Source organism: Camelus ferus, chromosome 14 (assembly GCF_009834535.1).
Source record: "Camelus ferus isolate YT-003-E chromosome 14, BCGSAC_Cfer_1.0, whole genome shotgun sequence".
Lineage (NCBI taxonomy): Eukaryota > Metazoa > Chordata > Mammalia > Artiodactyla > Camelidae > Camelus > Camelus ferus.
Genome location: NC_045709.1, coordinates 11,664,573 through 11,679,877, shown reverse-complemented (window position 1 = coordinate 11,679,877; position 15,305 = coordinate 11,664,573). Strand labels below are relative to the sequence as shown.

Below are 15,305 nucleotides of genomic sequence, written 5' to 3'. Positions count from 1 at the left end.
ATGGCGACTTTAGGTAATCTTCAGGGGTCTGGATCCTTTGGAACTGGCCCTTCCTGCTTTGGGAAGGGAGTCAGCTCCTGAACTCTGCAAACAGTAGCCAATATAAAATAGGAAGCAGGGTGCTCTGGGGAGAACTCGGTGCTGGCAAAGCACAAGCAACGCTGGGTGCAGGGCTCGTGGCCTCTGGAGGGACCACGGCCTGGCACGGGCACCCAAGGAGGACAGGCTACAGGGAAACTAGGTGATAGGCACCAATCGTCGCCTAATTCCCCGGAGCACCCCCCCTTTTGAAAAAGAAAACTTACCTGAGAAGGAGTCTCTACTCCCTGATATTTGTTGCTGGTGGATTTATCTGTTCGTCGTTCTCCAAAATAACACAGACTGTCCTGCAGAAAAGGGGACAGTCCGATCATGGGTCATCTGCACTTTCCTTTCCCGAATAAGGCATTCTTAAAGCTCCTAAGGACGCGTCATTTCCTTAAGTCAGTGGTCTCAGGGCAGAGGCTACCCAACATAACAGAGTTAACAGAGTCACATCGAGGCCTGCCCTCATTCAAACGGTCATAAAGACGTGGAATTTCAGAGCTGGGGAGACCTCAGAGATCATCTGGTCCTTCTTCCCATTTTTCCATTTTACAAATGAAAACAACTGAGACCAAAAGAAAACCAAGTGACCTGTCATTGGAGATGTAAGCAGCCTGTCAGAGCTGGCCCAGGCCTGGAGCACTGGTCTTGGGCTCCAGACCAGCGGCTTTCAAACTTGTTTTTAAAGCTACAATCCACATTCATAAACCTGGGAGATACCAACACATATACACACACAACTAAAACAAAAGCTTCACAAAACAGTACTTACCTTTTGATGTTTTCTATTCTAATCTATTCCATTTTATTTTAAAAGTGCTGGTCGCAAGTCAATGAGTTGATTTCACAACTCACTAAGAGATTGCGACCCACAGTTTGTCTGAGAACGTCCCTTTTCCTAGGCTGTGGGTCTCAAATGGGAAGAAAGCCAGCGGTGGCATCAGAGCGCTGGGCCCTGGGCAGAACCCCAGCCTCTCTTCTCCGGGCCGCAGGTGGAGGGAGGAGCAGAGCTGCGGGGAGTGTGCCCTCCAAGTGGGAGCTTCTCAGCAAGATCACAGCAGACAAAAGGGTGAGAACCCTGCTTTACGAAGGAGAAGCAGCCCTTCCTGTCTTCTCAGAAACTTCCAGAGGGCACCGGCCCCACAGATACTGACTATGGAAAGATAGTAACATCCCGGAGAGACTTTGTTCCGAGTTGGAAAAGGATGCCTTTTACCTACTAGCACTTCCAAGGATGTGCAGGGTCCTTAGAAAATTTCCCTAACCAGTCTTCATGTCGCTCTTGTGAGGAAGGAGGAAGGCCTACAGCCGGTGGGAGTGAGAGCAGGCCTGCGACCAGGGGAGGCAAGTCAAGCTTCCTGGACGCTGAGGCTTTTTGCACTTGCATAATTCGACCTTACTCCTTTCACACTGCCCCTGCCTCTACTGGGTCCTGTCTTTATTTAAAATGTTGGTATTGTATCCATGATGGATCTTTGGGCATTAATTTTGGTTTTAAAAAATATTGCATTAGAAAATTATTATCTTAATTACTGAGAGTTGGGGCATTCCCTTACATCTTGTGTCTGAGATGAGTGTCTCGCTGACCTCACCCCTCGGTCCTGGCCCAGAGGAAGAGACACTTAGGTCAGTTACTCACTAGCACCAGCTAAACAGGAAAATATCAAAACCCAGCTTCCAAATAACCGCCTCTCCGATTACAATTTCACCAAGTACCATGACACAGGGAATCATCTTGCATCCTCCCAGTGAGGCTGCAAAGCTGGCAAATTCAATCAGCCTAAGACAGAGTCTGTGGCAGCATCTTCCATACCTCCGCAGTTGTAAATCGTTCACTGGCAAGCAGGTAGGCACAAATCATGGTCCCAGTTCTTCCTAGAAAAGAAGTTAGTTCAGGACCATAGTTCATGGTAGTCCTGAGGATACTACTACTCTCAGAAATACAGTTCATGTTGGACTGATTTTTCTTTCACCCTAAAAGTGCTAGTTCAAAATATTCAGAGATAGCCAAAGCTGTTTCCTGACCCTGAGGCTCCACCTGGAATGCGGTGCTGACTGTGTGCCTGAATGGGCACGCGCATGTTGCTCCGGATCAGGAGCCCTGCGCCTGCAGGAGCAGACAGCGGCAGTCAGCTCTAGGGCTCTACAGCTGAAGAGATGCTCACCAGGGAAGGGCTAGTGCCACATCCCCCTTTTCTACTGATGTCAGTAAGAGAAACTATAAAACATGGACAGAATGCAAAACACCGTCTAGCCCTGGCAAAATACCTATTATTTCTTCCATTTGAGAGTTTCAGTGTGTTATAAGAAATATGAAAGCAGGAAGAACAGTACAATGAACCCCCATATTCCTGTTTTCCAGATTCAATGTCATATTAATTACTATACTTGTTTAATTTTTCTTCTCTTCCCTCTCTCCCTCCCTCTCCCCTTCCCTCACTCCTGGAGCATTTTAAAGCAAACTTGATTTCATGCCATTTCATCCTCAAAGTCCCATGTTTTATTCCACTTTATATTTTTGTTCTGCCACACAAAAATTTGAGTTTTAAAAGTATGTTGCTTCTTTTATTTCCACAATGATCTGCAGCTTTTGTCTTAGCCAGTACAGGCTGAACTCATTTTATGTAATTCCAAACCAATCCTTTTAACTTGAAATACACTCTATTTTCTATTCTATCCTTTAAAAAAAAATGAACCTAAATTTATTTTGCAAACTGTAGTTTGAAAACCACTAAGACAAGTACTTCCAAAGAGGACTTTGTACCATCCTGTGCTGTGATCAATAAAAACTTCTTGTTAGAAAAGGCTACTGACCATTAACAATCTAGCTCTCAGTTGTATAGACTGTGAACATTTCAATTTTAGACAACATCTCTGGGTCTTTATAACCCTAATATTTTCCCATTTGAAAGAAACTTTTGCTGATTCACTTCCTGGTGGCTGTGGAGAAGTACAACCACAGATATAGTAGATGCTCTCTCATCCAGTCAAGTCAGGTATTCAAGGAATCATTCCAACCATTTATACTTGAGGGGAGGGGATAGCTCGGTGGTAGAGCGCATGCCCAGCCATGCACAAGGTCCTGGGTTCAATCCCCAGTACCTCCATTAAATAAGTAAATAAATAAACCTAATTACCTCCCCAACAAAAATAAATAAAAATTTTAAAAATGATTTATATTTGTCTTCAGTATTTCAACTTAAAACATAAATATATATTCGTTTGCTAAACTTTTGATGTTGGACAAAGGTTTTAGCTTTTTAAGTGTGAGTCCCTCCACTGGAGTTATTTCTTGGAAAGGCCAGGCATGCACTCTACCACTGAGCTCATTATTTGCAGACTAGAAAAATCCAAGTAAATCTATAAGCTAACTGGTAACACTAATGAGAGAGTTGAGGAAGATTGCTAGAGACAAGGTCAACATTTTAAAAAATTGATAGCTAGAAGAATGCAGGTTGAAATTTTTAGAGTAATTACCAAAGGAGTATAAAAAGAGTGTATGACTTCCAAGTTAATAGTGGGGAGGAAGAAATTATACTGTAAAAATTCGATCAAACCAAAATAAAATGTCAGTAAGGATACAGAAGATTTGAATAAAACAATTAACAAACAACCTAATGGACACATATGGAACACTATTCACCACAATGCACCATACACTTCCAAGTGCACAGATAAAACTGACCAAATTCTGGGCCATAAAGCAAGTCTAAACAAATTTCAAAGAACTGAAAAAAAATACATATGTTCTCTGACCACAATACAATACAACCAGAATCAATAACTAGAAAATAATAAAAAAAATCCTATGTTCAAAAATAAGAAAATATACTTCTATATAACCCATGAGTCAAAGAAACAAGCACAATGAAAATTAGAAAATATTTTGAACTAAACAATAATGAAAATACTACATATAAATACTTGGATGAAGCTAAAGCAATTCTTAGAGGGAGATTTGTAGCCTTAAGTGCTAAAGAGAAAAGAGAAAGGCTGAAAATCTATGACTTAATCATCCACCTCAAGAAGTTAGGAGAACAACAAATTAAACCAAAGAAAGTGGAAAGAAGGAAACACTAAAGATATCTAGTAATTGATGAAATAGAAAACAAATATCAGAGAAAATCAGTAAAGCCAAAAAATTGGGTTCTTTGAAAGGATTAATTAAATTAATAAATCCCAAATGAGACTAATCAAAAGAAAAAAGAAAGAAGATGCCAAGAAAGTAATGTAAGGAATGAAAAAGGGAACCCACTGTAGACATTAGTATTAGATGATGTTTTAAACAATCTGATGCCAGGACATTTGAAAATAAACAAGAGAAATCACACTCAACCTTCCTTAGTTCTCCTCTTCCTGCTTTCCTCCCTTCTTCTTTTTTTTTTTTTTTTTAACATTTTTTATTGATTTATAATCATTTTACAATGTTGTGTCAAATTCCAGTGTAGAGCACAATTTTTCAGTTATACATGAACATACATATATCCATTGTCACATTTTTTTCTCTGTGAGCTATCATAAGATCTTGTATATATTTCCCTGTGCTAAACAGTATAATCTTGTTTATCTATTCCTCCCTTCTTTACTCTTTCTTCCCTTCCTCCCCACTTCTTTCCCTTCCTTCAGTCTTGAAGCTAATAGTATAAGATGTTAACAATGATTAATACCAGTTAACCGAAGTATGTATCTTGTTCACACACTTTAATACATTTTTCAAATTTCTTTAGAAAAAGAAATTAAACAGAAAAACGTTTTTACCTTTGCCCCCCTTACAGTGAACCACTATGATGTTTTCCTCGTCTTGCGCCATCCACTTTTCTACGTCCCTGGAGAACGCCAACATCTCACTGATTCAAAGGTAAGAGTTTTAGCTGAATTAAAATCCGTCCCCCAAAATCAAGCCCAGCTTATTTAGCCCTCTTCTGACGGCCAACCCGGCATCACACTTACATCAGAGAGGGGACATTGTGGTCATCAATCATGTACTGACGGACCCTGTGATGGAAGTACTCGGGGTCATAAGCTTTTTCACCTGAAATACACGATGCGTAGGTCATATCTCTAATCTTAACAAACATAGTAAGTGATCAAGTTATGATTAGGTTATACTTTTCTATTAGAAATTCTTTATCTATCTTTGAAAGGAGCTTTCTGATTGGCTCCTGCTGCTCCAAAAGAAACAGAAGGGTCTTAAAAACGTAAGTATAGTAGTGGTTTGTCTATCTTGAGGAAGTTAAGCCCACATTATCTCGGTTTGTTTACTAAGCCTGACTTGTAATTTTCTACCAGACTACTTGTTACATTAGCATAAGGTTACACAGAGCAGAAGCAAATGTGGCCAACCGAAAGGCCTGCAGCCTGAAAATGTCCATTTAATATTCAGAAAGAGAAAAAAAAAATTACGAGAGTAGCAAGCTGGGATGTAATCTGTTTTCTACAGGGTTTTATTGTTTTTCCCACATAGGGCCCTAGTCGCCTTACACTCATTCCTAGCGGGTTAGAGAATGCATTTGTCGAACTGTCTTGTCTTCAAAACACAAGTTGGCAGGAAAAACAGAAATATTCTCCTAAACCTGCTACCACTAGAGCCGACTCCTGCTAAAATGCCTCCTCCTCCAGTCCCCTGCCTCCCTCACAGGGCACTTTATTTGTGCTGTTGGGTTATCTTTTCCTACCAAGTAGGGCTGGGGCAACCAACAATACTTATGATTAAATAAAATGTGAAAACAGAATCATCTTCTTATATGCAGTGATCTGTTTTCTATCTATCGTAGCAAAATGTCTAGTCATGTACATACTGCAAAGATTGTAGACTTGGTAGTGGTTTGCATGCTTCGTATCCAGGAACCGCATGACTTCCTACAAAAGATTGACACATACCTTACATATGTCCACGTGGCACCAACACAAGCCATTTCCTAGGAGTCACCTAAAATGGTTACTACCTTTTATTCACTTGTCCCTCACTTAGCACCTTTTAGGGGTGATTCAGGGACTAGAAGGATACACACAGTCCAAGTCATATCTAACCTTCAAATAGCCCCCCAAAGTTGTCCCTGACGACTCTGATTAGTCTCGACTATAAACACACATTGTTTAAAGCTACCAGAGAGGGAAATTAGAGGCTTAACAAGCTTTAAGAAAATTTGTCTCAAATCGCTAATTCACAGTAATATGTGGTTCTTACCTGGATCTGATTCTGAATAGATACACCTTTTAGATAATGATCTGGATGTTACAAGTTACCCAAGCACCATTTAAATAAATAAATGCAAAAAAGGTATGGCATGATTGTACATGTGTACACATAAGAGAAAATGATAAAGACATTATATTACATTTCAGATAACTGGTGGCAATGCAGAGACTTTCTTGGCTCATCTACGTTTTCTTACATTCCAAAATGAATATAAATGCATGCATGTGTGTATATGTGTACACACACATGTGTACATGCATAATTTTAAAAATGAGAAACAAATAGTGGTTATTAAAGTACAATTAATATCACCATACTGATACAACAATATTTCCAGCCAACTTATCCATCTGAAACACATACATGTGCAAGTGTGTCTATAACAACAAACATAACTGTAAAAAAGTTCAAAACTTGATTAGTGTAGTACCCTCAGAGCAATGTTTCCTGGCTTAATATTGAGAAAACAGAGGCCCATTGTCTATCTTAGCACGTTCCTTGATTTGGAGGTGAAGGTTCACCCTCCTTACTGGCATGTGGTAGCCACAGAGATCAAACTTCCACCACAGTGCTTGCTTGAAATTCTAGTGTTTGCTCTATTACTATTCAATGATGTTCAAAATATAACCCTGCAACTTTCTTCCCTCTTAAGAATAAAGGGGAACCACAGGACTGTTTAGCATTTATGTCAGGAGTCAACCGTGGCCAGAACTGAATATCGCACCCTTTAGTCAACCTTGATTTAACATAGTTTGTGGATGCCTCTTAACATAAAAACGACAAAGGCATTCTCTGTGCCAGATGTAGTGTGATCACTAAACACACAACCACGGAGGCAGCTCCACTGCCCAGTTCTCAGGCTGACCAGCCTTAGCTGAACTAACACCTTAGGCGTGAACCAGCATGCTGACAAAAGATGAGTGAATGCTAATACAGGCAGCAGATATGTTTTTGAGGTGATTCATGATTTATGGATTTTATGAAAACAGAGGATTTATTTCTTCCTCAGATATGCTGATTAAAAATGGTAAAGAGATCAATGACTTAGAACTTTGCCAATATTCCAAGGAGATAAGAGCATAATAACCGATAGAAACCACTCAGTCTACATGGTCCAGAGACCATCCAGGAGCCAAGAGTGATGTCTTTGCTCGGGTTCACATTCTAAATGAAGTTTGGGCCTTTTTAAGAAAACACCCCAGCTAATATGAATTGTCAAATTGGTATTTATCACCACCAAATCTACAAAAGAAAACTGGCTTCCTTTAGACAACTTAGAGTTAACTCACAGTTATCAGCTCAACCTACTGAAAAGCAATACTGGTAATCGAGGGGTGCTTTGTTCATAAAGATGGAGTCTGGCAATTTTGAGATGGCTGCCCTGAGGTGCTACAATCCATCCAATGAACCCTGGTCGAATTACTCCATAACTGTTTTCACTGTGGAAGAGATAATGTAGTTTCCACGTGAACTAGTGGTTCAGAAATTTTTTCAAAATTGGCCAAGGGAGTGGTAAAATTGTGATATCTTATAAATAGTCTCACCTGGGCAAGATATGGCTCAGATCCTCATTTTCAAGGCCTTTTTAAAATAAAAATTTATAAATGGATTTTATATAACTGCCCAGATCTCTGAGTATGTATTAGTTATTGCCTGTAATTTTTTTGCATGCTGAAAAACATTTCCCTGCCTTGGAATAAGATAGAATGAGTCCATTAATGCTCCCAATCCGTCATCCCCTTCACCTATTTTGCCCCTCCTCCCACACCTTGGTGCTTTATTCTTAAGGGCAAAATGTTAGAAACAAGACAAGGTCCATCAATAGGAGAAATAAGCAAGGTTGTGATATACACATACGATAAAATGTATGCCAGCAATAAAAGGAACAAACTACTGATATATACAAAAATATAGATGACTCTGCAAATAATATATTGAGCAAAATTAGCCAGATACAAGAAGCAGATGCCTTGTGTTCACTTGTATCCGTTTCAAGAATTGACAAAACTAGCCCATAGGGTAGAGATTAAAACAGTGCTCCTTCTGCTTGACAGGAGGATTGTCTGGAGCACCAGTCAACTTCCTAGGATGCTGGAAATAGTCAACATTTTGACTACAGTGTAACATGGGTATATAAATTTGCCAAATCTCAAGCTATACTCTTGTGCATTTTACCACATATAATTATAAAATACAACAACTTTACCACATATATTTTAATCCAAAATGAATATTAAAATATCATTTAAAAATGAAAATGAAAAATAGGTAGCAAGATAACATATTCATTCTGAATCTTGAAATCCAAATCCTCGTACAGAAAAATCTAATAACACATTGTTTTAAAAGGTAAAAAATAAAATAAGTACAAATTTGGAGGATTTATACACAAGTTCTGAAGATTTACTATTACTTACAGATGGCCAGCCGGCACATGAAAAGATGTTCAGCATCACTAACTACTAGAGAAATGTAAGTCAAACCCACAATGTTACCTCATACCTGCTAGACAAGAAATAACAAGTGTTGGAAAGGATGTGGAGGAAAGGGAACACTCAAACACTGTTTGTAGGACTGTAAATTAGAGCAGCCACTATGGAAAACAGAATGGAGATTCTCTCCCAAAATTATGAATAGGACTAGCATATGACCCAGCTACTCCACTTCTGGGTACATAGCCAAAGAACACACACAAAAACACTAATTCCAAAAGATACACACACCCCTATATTGATTGCAGCATTGTTAACAGTAGCCAAGATATGGAAACAACCTAAATGTGCACTGTCAGATAAAGAAAGAAGATGTGATACACACACACACACACACACACACACACACACACACAATGGAACACTACTCAACCATAAAGGAATGAAATCCTGCCATTTGCAACAACATGGATGGACCTTGAAAATATTATGCTACATGAAGCTGTCACACAGAGAAAGACAAACACTGTATGATTTCACTCACACGTGGAATCTGAAAAAAGAAAGCAAACAAAAGAAAACAAGACCAAACTGGAAGATAAAGAGAACAGATTAGTGGTTACCAGAGGGAAAGGGATTTGAAGTGTGGGTGAAATGGGTAAAGAGGGTCAACTGTATGGTGATGGAAGGCAACTAGACTTACAGTGGTGATCACTTTGTATTGTACACAGATGTTGAATCATAGTGCTGAGCACCTGAAACTTATATAATAAGAGAGACAGAATGAAGGATGGAAGGAAAAGAGGGAGAGAGGAGAGGGGAAAAAACAAAGAGAGAAAGAAATGGTTTTCCTGAGATCACAGTCAGCAAAGAGTCCTTACAAACTTAAACCATGATGACAAAAATCACAGTGACTCTCTGACATCTCGATCAGAAGGTTTCTCAGTGAGCTGTATAAAAAATAAACATCTAAATTAGATGCTGTAGAAGCTGAGGGGTAGGAGGTTAAAAATCTCAAGTTTGACAAAGAAAGTGAAGTCAGAGAGATGGCCAAACAACTTCTAGTGAAATATCTTCAGTTATGGCAGAAGAAACAGAAGAACCGCCTCCATCTAAGAATAAAGACAAAGAAGGTAGTTGTATCAGGCAGCACCGTACAGAAGAGAATGGAGAGGAAGAGAATCTTTAACAGCATCTACAGAAATGATTCCAGAAAAAAACAATCAAGAAAAAGAATCTGATGATCCCTTAACCATGAATGAAGAGACTTCTGAGGAAAAATCAAATGGAGGAATCTCCTGAAGATGGTGAAAGGCCCTGCTAGTAGGATCCTGACTGCCATGAAACAGAAGAATCAGGAGGAACCAATACCAGTCGGCACGGAGAGTTTCCTTCAGAATCATCCACAGACACTGACAAGGAAACCGCAGCAGTCACCGCTGAACTGATGGAAAGGCTGTTAGAAACACTGAACACGCAGTATTTCACATTCAGTTCTGGTTTACACCACGTGAAATTTTTACGTAATCAAGTAGTTTTTAAAGTGAAAGGGGTAGTAATTACAATTCTTAATTCTTTTGGAGAATATCACCTTTAGTTTATACAGATGCAAGAAAGATTTTGTCTTGTCTTTTTCTGACAGCTCTGGCAGTTTTCAAATTTTGGTCATAGTTTCAAAATTTACCATGTGAATTAAAGGGTTTCATGGTAGTCATATATTAGTTATAGTATATAAATTACATATGTTCATCTCTCACAAAAACAGAAAAATACAAAATTTGCTCCCCTAGAATAATATATATTTATATGTAATATATATGTGTTTATATATATATGTTATATAATACAACCTAGGTAAGATAATATATATTATATAACATTATATAGAAATAATTATGTTGTATACAATTATGCAATATATATTTATAAAGAGTAATATATATTTATATGATTTATATGTAATTATGTTATACAACTATATACTATATAACACATAATATATATTTCAATTTATTTTTAAGAGGAAATATTATTCTAATAAATATTGTATAATTATATATACTATATATTATCTAATATATGATATATAGGACAGTATATATAATACACATTATATATAATTATATACACATTATTCTGGGGGAAATGTTATATTTTTCTGTTTTTATAAGATATAAATACAGTGGGATACTTTTTCTATTACTAATGACTGAGTTCACATCTTTCAAGGCAGTTTTTTTTTTCCTCTGATTAATTAAAAATCTGATCCTTGTGAAACCATGGAAATGTTAATTTTGTTGAAATATCAGGTTAAATACATTCTGAGAGATCTGTTCAAAACTAAAATTCTTTTGTATACTTTTGTGGTGTTTGAGAAAAAAATTTTATTATTTATGAGAAAATGTGTTTTATCTTGGAAACTGTATTCAAACATTTGCTTACTATTTTGTAGAATTAATATGCTGATGAAGCCAACATGACCATCTCAGAAGAACTGGGCAGGTTCATTTTGCTTGCTTTTCTGAACAATTGTGAATATTTTATGTTTCTTTCTAACATATTCTAGAGTATGTGAATGTCAAAAATAATATGAAACACAACTGTACTGGAAAAATTAATATATTACTTTAATGATGTACCTGAGCAAAATGACTGAAGGTGCACTACTGTATACACACCCACACACACATAAACTTCTTAAACAATGACTTTTAACTGGAATTTCATAGTAAACATTGTTTAATGTTTGAACTTTAACCTACAGAATCTAAAGCAGTATGCTTCCACCGTAATTTAGGCTCTAAACCTAAGAATACACATTTTAGTTAAAGAATTCTCATCCTTCTCCCCTAGGATAGACCACAAAAGATGGCCATAATTTGCTGCAATTCCTGTCTGCCAGAGATGAAATCCATTTTCTACTTTTTGAATCTAGACTACATTTGTTGTTTCCTTGTCTGATAGAATGAGGCAGAAGCCACATTATCCTAGTTTTGAGCCTGGGCATTTAGGGGCTCTGCATTCTTTCGCTTGCTGCTCATGGGGTCCTTGCCACTGCCTTACGTGAACAAGCCCAAGCTAGCCAGCTAGGAGAATGAGACATCACATGGAGCCATCCAGTCATGCCGTTTTAGACTAGCCAACCTTCAGACGTCCAGGAGCAGCCCACAGATGCATGAGTTGGCTTTGCTGAAAGCCAGTCCCGGATCAGCAGAACCACCCAGTTAAGCCCGACTCAAATTCACAAACCACATTATCATGAGCTAAGTAAACGATTGCTAATATAAATCATTTAAGTTTTGAGGTGGTTCGTAACACAGCAAAAGCTAATTGATATCAACCCATGATAATTTTTTACCTGAAAGAGTAAGTTTTTAGGAGAATACTACAATCTTTGGGCCAATATTATCTTACGACTCCACAGTCTATGTTTACTGAGAAATATGAGCATTTGTTGGATAAATCCTCTTACCTTAATGGGATTCCTATAGAAAGACTGCCCTCCAGAAGATGGGAATGACATGGCAATAATACGTTCTGGAAGTCAAAACAGTCACTATTACGAATGTTATAGGTTATAGATGTGAAACAATATATGAGAACTCAGTTTACATATAATCAGACTCCTTTTTCATAGAAAAGAACTGTCAGGATTGAGAAGGACAACAAAAAAGCTAACTAACCCTCAGGATAATCAACATAACATGTTGAAGTATCCAATATTATGACCATTAAACTCAACATAGTGTTGAAGACTCACTTGGTTCCAAGCCTTATGCAACAGATTTGTGTTGATGTTAGCCTGAAGCGCCCCCCTGTGGTGGGAATTTATTTCTTATTTAAACGCCAAAATAAAATGAGAACTCTGGGCTCCAGCAATGTTGGGAATTCCCAGGGTGCTTTCCAGTGCTCCTGACTCAGAAACCTGAGACCTACAAAGCAATGACCTTATCTCTGGGGTTCTAAAGAACAGGTCTCTCTGAAATCCTTCGGACCAAGGGTAACTACTAGAACTCAATAAATTCTAAGCCAAACAAAGGGAGTCAGGTGAAAATCCATCCAACTTTCTGTACTATAAACAAGTAGGCTGGATTTGAGATGACAACTAAGATTTTCCACTGTCAGGGTTAAACTCCGAATATGTCACACTACCAGAGTGGCGTATGTCTTCAAGGATAAAGAATGTTTTGAAAGAATATGGCTTAGACAGGACAAGAACAAAATAATCATATAATTACTCACACACAAGAAAAATGTGACCTTTATATAGGCAAATCAACAGTTAAAGTTCACAAACCAGTAACATAAGTGAGGTCCAAGTCAAATCCATCCTTTCTATATCGCCGTTTGTTTTCTGAAACCTGAGAGTTTAAAGCATCATTAATTTGTAAAAAATAAAGAATATATGGATATCTACAATGCTTGCAAGTATTTTCCAAAATACAAACTTTTTTTGCATCATTGACATTTTTTGTCCACTTACCATCCTTCTGGTCAGTGCTTCAAGATGTCTTTCTTGATGAGCCAGATGAACAGCTCTTAACAGAACGAAAAGTCGTAGAGGTCGGGTAAAAACTGTCAATCTAACGATAAATGAAAAAGATCCGTTTCTGTTTTAGTCCATGTTGACAAAATCCTCTGTTTCTAAGTCTAGAGCAGTGGCTCTTGACCAGGGGCAATTTCACACACACACACACCACCCCCTAATTCACCCACCCCAGAGCATGTTTGGCAGCGTCCAGAGACATTTTTGGGAATCACAGCTGTATGTGAGGCGGTGCTACGAGCATCTAGTGTGCAGAGGCCAGGGATGCTGCTCCACACCAATGCACAGGGCAGCTCCCTTCCTAAAAGCTCGTCCAAAGTATCAGTAGTGTGGAGAGGTTGAAAAACTCTGGACTAAAGAAATAGTTCAATGATAGACTCTCAGAATTTGTGGATTTAACTTTTGCAACTTAAGAGGAGAATTTTTCAATCTTTTCCCCATCAAAACAGAGTTCTTGTTCACCTTTGTCATTCCCATGAGTAATAGAGGCTCACCAGAACTGTTAACACACAACAGGCAGGCAGGAGATTGAGGTACTTTCCAAGTGTCTCTCTTACCATCAGGAAGAAACTGAGTGGCAGAGAACTGATGGTTTGGACCAGTGCTTCTCTGACTGGAGTATGCATACTGATTCAGTAGGTCTAGGGTGGGCCCTGAGGTGCTTTTCTTCTTGCCTTCAGCGATGCTGCGGCTGCCTGTCTGAGGACCATACTGGCTCCAGTTATTCTAACTCCAAAAGCCTATCAAACACTGTCAAGTTTTGCTGAGACCCGAATTAAAGTCCTGAGAAGCTGGAGTGCAGAGAGCAGCAAGCTATTTGACTAATGAATAAGCCTAGAGAGCCGCCCAACATCTACATCCCACAGCACACTTGCTCTTCTGTTCCTCATGCCATAGCAGAAAGAGGAGGGAAAAGAACAAGGCCATCAGTCTCTCGTACACATTTTTGTTTCCTGGTCCCTAACAGTTCTAACTCTGCCTCAGTTTTCTTCATTTCAAGGGTACTGCAGAATTCTCCCTCTGTGATGCCCTCCGTGTCACCTGGTTTTCTGTTCCATCTGTTCTTTTTTAGAGAATCATCATTGGAGTCACTCAAATTTTGCAGAGACTCAAACCAAATACTCTTGGAGGATAGTGTAGCTCAGTGGTAGAGCTCATGCCTAGCATGCATGAGTTCCTGGGCTCAATCCCCAGTACCTCCATTAAAATAAATAAATAAACCTAATTAACTCCACACCACCACCACTACCACCAAAAGAGCTATACTGGCACAAATCCAACCAAATACTCTCGGTTATAGGAAAGACCCAGGAATTTCATGTATAAGAAGTTTGCAGTTGAAGCTCAAGTGGGAACTTCAAAATGCAGAGAAGTTAAAGTTAAGACAAGAGGCAAGTCCCCAATTTCTTCTTTGGGTGCTCTGTCTTCTTCATTCAACTAATGGTACACCCTTCACTGGTCCCTCAACACCACCATCCTTTCGTTTCCAGGTATGTGGAAATTGATCTAAACATTTCATTTTCAAGCAGCTTGTCTGGCAAAGAATTAGCACATCTGGAGTTTAAAAGATTACACAAAAAGAAAAAGAAAGGCACGGAAAATGCAGAATAAAGAAGAAGAAGAAGAAGAAGAAACTGTAAGAGTGGTGAATCTGAAGTTTCTTACTTGGGGACATCTTTAAGAGCCGTAAAGCCAAAAGCGTTATAAACAATTTCAAGCAGCAGAGTTACCACGACAATGGTGGCATCTAAGGAGTTAAATACATTAGAAAAATACGGTAGGACCCTGCAACAAAAAACAGCAAGAAAAGTAAGTTTATGCTTCCCCACATAATAGATAAGGATATTTAAGAGCACAAATTACTTGACTCAACCCTGTTAAGAATTCTATGTCAATGAATGATTGAAAATGCGTTTACTAGACTAGGCTAAGGGAAAAAATACCCATACTCATTATTTTATACTTATATAATACAAAAGCATCAGTTTGGCGATTTAAGTATATAACCAATAAGAGATATAACCAAACCACTGAACAAGAGACA

At 38.5% G+C, this 15,305-nt stretch overlaps 1 protein-coding gene and 1 pseudogene across 11 annotated transcripts in view; one reads left to right on the top strand and one right to left on the bottom strand.

Annotated features, from left to right (window-relative positions):
* LOC102509320 (phosphatidylinositol 3,4,5-trisphosphate 3-phosphatase TPTE2) overlaps positions 1-15,305 on the bottom strand; it is a 90,867-nt gene that overhangs the window by 10,363 nt on the left and 65,199 nt on the right. For 7 of the 11 annotated variants that reach the window (XM_014554980.2, XM_014554981.2, XM_032496242.1 and 4 more), the window contains 9 exons: positions 14,927-15,046; positions 13,199-13,298; positions 13,013-13,076; positions 12,188-12,252; positions 5,883-5,943; positions 5,035-5,116; positions 4,843-4,931; positions 1,898-1,959; positions 306-386 (listed from right to left, as the gene is read on the bottom strand). In XM_014554980.2, the coding sequence (XP_014410466.1) occupies positions 306-386; positions 1,898-1,959; positions 4,843-4,931; positions 5,035-5,116; positions 5,883-5,943; positions 12,188-12,252; positions 13,013-13,076; positions 13,199-13,298; positions 14,927-15,046 (724 nt within the window). Of the gene's footprint in view, positions 1-305; positions 387-1,897; positions 1,960-4,842; positions 4,932-5,034; positions 5,117-5,882; positions 5,944-12,187; positions 12,253-13,012; positions 13,077-13,198; positions 13,299-13,818; positions 14,898-14,926; positions 15,047-15,305 lie in introns of those variants that run through there. The other 4 variants (XM_032496245.1, XM_032496243.1, XM_032496246.1 and 1 more) reach the window with 4 other exon arrangements.
* On the top strand, positions 9,373-10,325 carry LOC116668548 (annotated as a pseudogene).